The sequence below is a fragment of the Aquarana catesbeiana genome, linkage group LG07, assembly GCF_042186555.1.
Source record: "Aquarana catesbeiana isolate 2022-GZ linkage group LG07, ASM4218655v1, whole genome shotgun sequence".
Lineage (NCBI taxonomy): Eukaryota > Metazoa > Chordata > Amphibia > Anura > Ranidae > Aquarana > Aquarana catesbeiana.
Window position 1 is genome coordinate 273,215,009 of NC_133330.1, and position 8,064 is coordinate 273,223,072.

Genomic DNA, 8,064 nt, shown 5'->3' on the forward strand with positions numbered 1-8,064 from the left:
CTCTGACAGGATGTGGATCTGTGTGTTTACACACACAGATCCACGGTCCTGGTCAGTTACTGGGCAATCGCAGGTGCCCGGCAGACAATGGCGGCCGCCGGGCATGAGCATCGGGTCACCAATGACACGGCGGGCTTGTGCGCGCGCCCCCTAGTGGCCCAGGAAGGAGATCACGTCATATGACGGCAGCTCGGAACGAGAGCTGCCTCGTCCCTCCTTCATATGACAGTGGGTGGGCGGGTAGTGGTTAAAGAAACAAAACCTGACAGCTCAGGTTGGAGCTGCTGTACTAACAATCCAATGTTAGTACAGCGATCTCCCCTGCTGTGCTATTGTGTTCTGACAGGGGGACGCCCCCCCTAGAACACTCCGGTCAACACTCTAAGCCGAGAGCGCTGATTGGGAGCTGGTCAGCAGACTTTTTTCGGTCATGACCGACTGCTGTACACACGGGCTGAATGTTGGCCAGTTTTTATTAAACCGGCTAATGCCGCCCGACATTCAGCCCATGTGCACTAGGCTTGAGTGAGCATTGTCACCCTAGAAAAGGACACGTGTTCTTGGCAAAAACACCAGATTGAAAAAAAGGAAAAAGGCCTGCGACAGAAAAACTAACACAGCCACCGCATTCCAAGAAGTGGTAAGCTGCAATATATCATGTTTTTTTTCATAGGTTCAAATATACCTTAAATTAAAAAATAACCATAATTAGTTGATTTTGATGATTGGTATGACCCCTCTTAACTGTGGCTCTAAGCTGCAAGTGACTTATGATCAATATGGTTTTGTGTGTTAGTTCAACTCATAATGATTAAAAAATAATAATAATAGAATATAATAATAATAAAAATAATACAATGTATTTCACTTTGTTTTTGTTCACTTTTATTTGTTTATTATTTAAATAATTTGTATAAATTAACATATCAACATACCAACATGAATGTATTTTCCAGAAATACAAGGTGTTCATTTTCTATCACCACATAATAAGTTTACAAAAGCTGTCCAGCAACATTTTAAATAAATTGAACATAAAACGTGATATATATATATATATATATATATATATATATATATATATATATATATATATATATATATATATATATATATATAATTTTTTACATAAAATGTGATTTTTTTGTTATATACATATGTGTACTTATGTATGCTGCAGGTGTTATATAATCAACACCAAGATCTTTCTATACATTTATCACCCAGCTTTCTGCGGGGTCATTTCCCACATCCAGAATACTGTTGACAAGTCTCTGCAATTCCTGTTTGCCAAAGGAAAAAGACTGGCTAGGAATGTGTCACATTTTTTTAAACATTGTACTCTACTTCCCCCCATTGTTCTTGGATATCATTATGAATGGATACTGCTGAAACACTTGGCATCCATTGTGTCCCAGGTGAAAACTCATTTCCAGACACTTGTTAAATGATCTACATAGCAACAGTAAGAATAACGGATTTTTTTTTCCCCCGGCTATAGGAAAAAACTACAGTGGGAGGAAGTGACACTTAGCAGCACAGACACATTGCACAAACATTAGCACATCAACTAGGAATCACACCAATGTGTGTTCTAGTCTGTTACAGAGATTCTCTCATGCTATCTCAATCCTGTTAACGTCCCCCTATGAACATAAAAGGTTACAGGAGTTTGTCTAGGCAAGCACAATCGTTTCATGGCACCATAACTGGTGTCAAGGAAATTTTGTTGGACTAGAACTCACGAATCCTTTCTATACACTGTCTTCTCTGTTCTACTGTCTTAGGCCCATCTACACGGAAGGGCCCTGCTCGAAAGTCTTCTCAATCAGCGCCCAGACTCCAGTACACACATGGTGGTGGGGTGATGTCATGAACCTGGTTCTAGATTGCCGGAACTGAGCTCTAGTCTCAATGTCGTAGCTTACACAAAACACTTGGTCTTCGTTCATGTGAAAGAGAACTTTAGTTTCTTAATAGATGATTGGGTCAGCATTTGCTGGTAGATGGGGGATTTTAAGAAGCGTGGGTAAGAGTCTTTTTCCATCAGAATACGGGTCTGTTCTTGGGCAGCGTCAAAGCAATTACGGCAGGCGGCTGAAATTTGCAGGCGTGTGTGTTCTCTGGTCTGATGGTCAATGTTGACCTGTGAAGACAAAAAAATCGATGTTGACAATTAGCTTACCATCTAAACACCAATAGCAGTCAGAAGTGTATAGTATAGCTAAGGCAAACATGTTTTTAGTTAGATGGAGGCAAACTAGAACACTGGTCAGGTTTTTTTATTGCTGTCTGTGCCTTGGTTAAGCAGATTCACCCTCTCTATTTGTCTTGTTTACCATTACCACCGAAAGAGAAAATGAAATAAAGTCCCAAATTTGGGCTTTGCACCAGAACAGGAAAAGAGGGAAAACGCTCATTTCAGTGGGGGCACTAGTTTCGGTAACCCACATTGAAGAAATGTCATCTCACTTCATGTTTTTTAAATAGAGTGCCCAATAATAAGCAGGGGGGTACCTTATTCATATCAAGTTGGAGAAAATGTTTTGTATCGAGGCCACAGTGGACTACCATATTAATAATGGTACCATGGTTTAATGTTAAAATACATACTTAATCTATTCATAAAAAGCTCTATAAAATTACGTCTGAAATACTTTACAGAGCTTTTTATAAATAAATGATGTATGTATTTTAACACATAAACCTTAACTGAATAAAATTCTACTTTTTTATCAATATCTGTTTACCCAAGTGTTTGTATGGTACCATTTAAGTCCACTGTGGCCTCAATACAAAAGATTTTCTCACTTCCTGTTTTGGCTATTGGACAGGAAGTAAAGGAAAATCTCCCCCAAAGAAACACAGAAGGCAAAAAAAAACCCTTACTCTATCCAAAGTGAAAAAAAAAGTTTTGTCTTTAGTTCTACTTTAAATATATTCTTGTGCCATGGGCATACCATGTAACAACAACTCTTCCAGCAGCAGAAATGTTTCAGGCTAATACATTTTCAGCTGCTGATATTATCATTATTATACCTTGTCCTTTTTTATTTAGGTGATCTAAGCATTTGTTCATTTTGGTACAAATGTAACAACTATCTTTTTTAACGGACATTAGCCTAAACAGATTACAGAATTTATGATTTTTTTTAAAGTTGGTTGTTCCCTGTTTTTTTGGGGGACCTGTGAAGTTCCCCTTTGTTGTAGGGTTTAGGGTTTATATTTATACAAAGGTATTTGGAAAGAGCTTGTCAAGCAAAAATTAGAAAACGGCTCCTTCAGTTAAGGAAAATGCTAAATATATTTGAGATAGATTTGAAGAAACATAACCACGTAGGCTTGATTTTCTTTTAGAAGACTCAGTGCACATTTTCCTAGCCCGTCAGTTATTTTAATTAACTCTGAACAGTCTCAAGTCTCCAGGGCGTTGTTTAGACTGTACATGCATAATGAGTTGCATACATAATGAGTTAATCCCATTTAAAACTTTGGATGTCTGACCCTTGGAATCCCAGCTGTATAATGTAACTTCTTATCGGGATGCTAAATATAGTAAGCACTGCTTACCTCTCGTGGGGCTCCAGTCTGCAGGAATTCCTGAAATATGCACTGAGCTTTGGCAGGAAGCTTATTGACTGAAGGCGTCTTCTTGTATTCTTCACAAGCTACCCAGAACTCCAGATTCTCCTCGCTGAACTCTGTTTTCAGGAAGGTGCGGAAGGCGGAGAGCCCATCTATAGACAGGATAAGAGGCAGACGTTAAAAGGAGCCCTTCACAAATCACCTCCCACACTCAATTCACTTCCTATGGAGAGCCCACCATGCTATTTAAAGTGTATCTATGGCATTACTCTTTTGTATACATTTAATAGAATGGTCAGGGGTTAGAACCTCTGTCATGTTTTTATTGCTGTTTGTGTCCCTGTTAGGAAGATTAGGGCTCTCTGGTGACCATTGTCACCGGGACTAAAAGTGAGGAAATTTACCATTTGGGACGTTTACGCCAGTGACATATGTCTGGACATGATCCTTCTTTCTGTTGTGTCCACATGACTAACCAGAAAGAAGAGAATGAGGAGAAATAAGTGAAATCTACCAAGTGGGATGGTTTTTAACCATCCCAAAATAAAAGAGGTTTGGCTTTATATATAAATATATGTAAAATATTTTTATGCATTTAAGTGTAAGCCAACCACAGTGTTCTACTTACATTCATTTAATGTATTTTGATTATTTTATTTGCCTTCTGAATAATATATATATATATATATATATATGTATATACAGCAGGCAAATTAAATATAAATACTCAAAATACATAGATGAATATGAATGTAAGTAGAACACTGTGGTTGGCTTATACTTATATGCATGAATTAAAATTATATATATATATATATATATATATATATATATATATATATATATATATATATATATATATATATATGTGTGTGTGTGTGTGTGTGTGTGTGTGTATCTAAAGCCAAATCCCCTTTTATTTTGGGATGGTTAAAAATCGACTTTTATTTCGCTTCATTTTCTTCTTTCTGGTTATTTATGTGGACACAACAGTAAGAAGAAACATGTCCAGACATATGTCAGAGTAGTAAGTGTCCCAAATGGTATATTTCCCCTCTATTCCTTCACTTTTAGTCCCAGTGACAATGGTCACCAGAGAACCATAGAAGAGAACAGAGAAGGCCTGATTGCTTTGCACTGATGCTAATTACCATAGAGCACCTCATCCTCAAGACTTTGCTATGTATATATTGCATTGTAATGGTCTGAACAACATACTGTATATACGACTTACTAAGGCTTTACCAAGACTGCAGCAGACAGAATTTCGGAGCAGCTGTGCATGACAAGCAAACAGCTTCAAGCTTTTATTTTCAAAGCTTAACTGAACAAGCTGAAGCTAGAAGCTGATTGGTTACTATGCAAAGCTGCCCCAGACCCTGTATGCTCCAGTTTTAGTAAATTCTAACCAAAGTTTTTAGTAGGCAAATACAATATAAATACAAAAAAATAAATGTGACTAGAACACTGTGGTTGGCTTATACTTAAATGCATTAAATAAGATCAATACTTTTTTAAAGACATTAATAGACAATATAATAAAAATGTTCTGACAAACAAATAGACTTTCTGGCTTTTGTAATATTAAAGAGTGCGGGGAACCATGATAGCAACCCTAAGTCTAAAATAATGATTTTAACTGTTTTCAAACTTGTGAAAAGTGATTGTTGTCTGAGTCACAGCAAATCGTTACTGTCTAGTTAAAAATCCTACCTATATTTTACCACCTTTCAGTTCATGCATGATTTTGGTTAGTGCATATGTAGCCCCTTGCGTTATCCCCCCTATAGCATTCTCTGTGTTGCATCTCCCTATGCACACCTTTCCTAACAAATGAAGGATTCACCAAACCCCTGCTCACCTTTGCTGCTCAGGAGTTGATTGAATGATTCTTTCCACTTCATGACCTCCTTCATGCAGTTTCTGGAGAGAGATAAAAATAATAAGATTTATATACATTTTTTTTTTTTATACTTTCTATATGTTCCATAGCAACAGATGTGGTCTTGTTTAATAATGCAAACCTCTCTGACCCATAGCATCCAATATAAAGTCATTAGTCACTTACTCAAATATAATTAATGCATTGGCTTATTAAACCTGCCTGTCTATAAATAGAAAGGACATTGCACCACGGCGTACTGTACATGTCACCGACACAATTTACTCACGTCAGAGACAAATTTGCAATCACAACCCAACAGGTGAGATAAAATGTTGCAATAGCAGCTCGTCAGCGCATAATAAAATAACCTGTAATTAATTCTTAAGGGATTTAGCAATTTTGGGGGCAAAAAAATAAATAAATTTTGGTTTATTTTTCAATGTTTGAGTTTTGACTCACCTCCAAATGCATCTATTTACTAAAACTGGTGCACACAGAATCTGGTGCAGCTGTGCATATTAACCAATCAGCTTCTAACTTCAGCTTGTTCAATCAAGCTTTGACTATAAAACCTGGAAGCTGAATGGTTACAATGCACAGCTGCACCATATTCTGTGTGCACCAGTTTTAGTAAATCTAGGTTTGATTGATATTTGAACACAATAGGCAAGCAATCTCCGAATGGGCGACCTCTTGGCTTACCTGTGACCGTCTTTCTTTTTGTAAAAGCTGGACGGGACCAGCTTGTGCCCAACGTCCACTTTGTGAATTAGGGTGCTGATCGATGATCGCAGGTCCTTGGCTTTATCACACAAAAAGGCGTCAGGGTTGAGGGAATTCAGATACATCATTGTTTTGCGCGGAGTCCTATGCTGTCCGGCGTGCCTGCCCAGATGGTAAGCGGCGAGAGTTTTTTTCAATAGGGTTCCTAGCCGAGTGGATGGCTTATCGTTCCAAGAGAGAACAATGAAAGTCTGCTAGTCCTTTGTGCATGCTTTTTGAAACTGGTTCCAGAATCTGGCATCCTGCCTTTTATCTGAGAGCGTGCAGATTAGTTCAGCCTCCCTAGGAGGAGGATCATAACGTGACATCCATGGGAGGAAAAAGGGACAAGAGGAGCAAACCTCCTCCAAAGCCAGCTGTGCCAGTGCAGACTGTGCCGTGTTATTATGTGACAAGCTGACATTCCGCTCTTCTCACATTTAGCCGTTGTAGATCTATTGTGTTCGCATAATAAGAGGAGCACAGTGAAACCGAATGGAGCCCACTGCTGACAAATAAAGATATGTAGACGCAATCACCTTACCACTCAACAAAGAGGGACATTCATCCAAAGAGCAGAACAATCCCCAAAACTCAAATGTCATTATACAGTATTTCTCTTTACCTGCTGAGACTCTGATAATAGGAAGTTAATGTAGTTGATTATTCTATCAGCTTTCTGCTTTTTAACGCTTTTATGTTTAAAGGGAAACTATTTAATAATTGATTTGTTTGTTTTTTAGTTTGTTTTTGTTTTTTGTTTTTTTTTTTATTGTGTTTTGTTTTAGCTCTACATCTGAACAATCCCTACAACTCATTTGTCATTATACAGCATTTCTTTTTACCTGCTGAGACTCTGATAACAGGAAGTTAATGTGGTTGATTATTCTTTCAGCTTTCTGCATTTTAACTCTTTGATCTTTAAAGGGAAACTATTTGTTTTTTAGCTTTTTTTTTCTTTCTTTCTTTTTTTTAGATCTCCATGTGAACATTCTTAGCTTAATAGAAATAATTGGATCATTGGGGGGATTTAATTTACTAAAATTGGAGTACTCCGAATCCGATGCAGCTCTGCATGGCAACCAATCAGTTTCCAGCGTCAGCTTCTTCAATTACGCTTTGACAATAAAAACTGGAAGCTGATTGGTTTCTATGCAGAGCTGCACCAGATTTTTCATGCTCCAGTTTTAGTAACTCTCCACCACTGTGTACTTGTGTTTTAAAACCTATTTTCTATGTACTGTTTGCAATTATAAATATACAGGAGAGCATCTACAGTTACTCTTTATACATACTGGCTTTTCTTCTTTCTTAAAGTGACATGTAGGCTAGGTTCACATCTATGCATTTTTTTTTTTTTTTTTTTTTCATTTGCAGTAATGCACTACAATCCATTTATCCTTCTTTCTTATGAGTCTCGTTCAAATCTGTGCAGTTTGCTGCAATGGGTTTTTGGAAAGATGCAGGGACTTTTTTTTTTACATGCAGTATGGTGCGTTTTTGGATCCTTTGATATCAATAGAATCACAGCAAAAATGCATATACATGCATTTTTGATGCATTCTTACATAACAACAGACTTCTCCTCTTAGCAACACAAACACATAGGGGTTGATTTACTAACTGGAGAGTGCAAAATATGGTGCAGCTGTGCATAGTAGCCAATCAGCTTCTAACTTTAAGTGATATTAAAGCTTTTGTTCCCCAACACTTCACATTCCTGATATGTGCCTGCTGTACCATGTACTTGTATGAGAAAATATCCTGTTTTTTTGTATTGCTTCCTTTGTGTGAAATCTCTGGTGTTCCTGCCATTCCCTCTGCTTTCCACA

The 8,064-nt window shown here is 37.6% G+C and overlaps 1 protein-coding gene across 1 annotated transcript; it reads right to left on the bottom strand.

Moving 5' to 3' along the window:
* Window positions 1–888: 888 nt before the first annotated feature.
* LOC141103589 (regulator of G-protein signaling 16-like) lies at window positions 889–6,501 on the bottom strand. The gene is made up of 4 exons (XM_073593353.1): window positions 6,173–6,501; window positions 5,447–5,508; window positions 3,571–3,737; window positions 889–2,146 (listed from the first exon to the last, which is right to left on the bottom strand). Exons 1-4 carry the CDS (start codon window positions 6,319–6,321, stop codon window positions 1,949–1,951), a joined length of 576 nt encoding a protein of 191 aa, XP_073449454.1. The 5' UTR covers window positions 6,322–6,501; the 3' UTR covers window positions 889–1,948.
* Window positions 6,502–8,064: the final 1,563 nt, after the last annotated feature.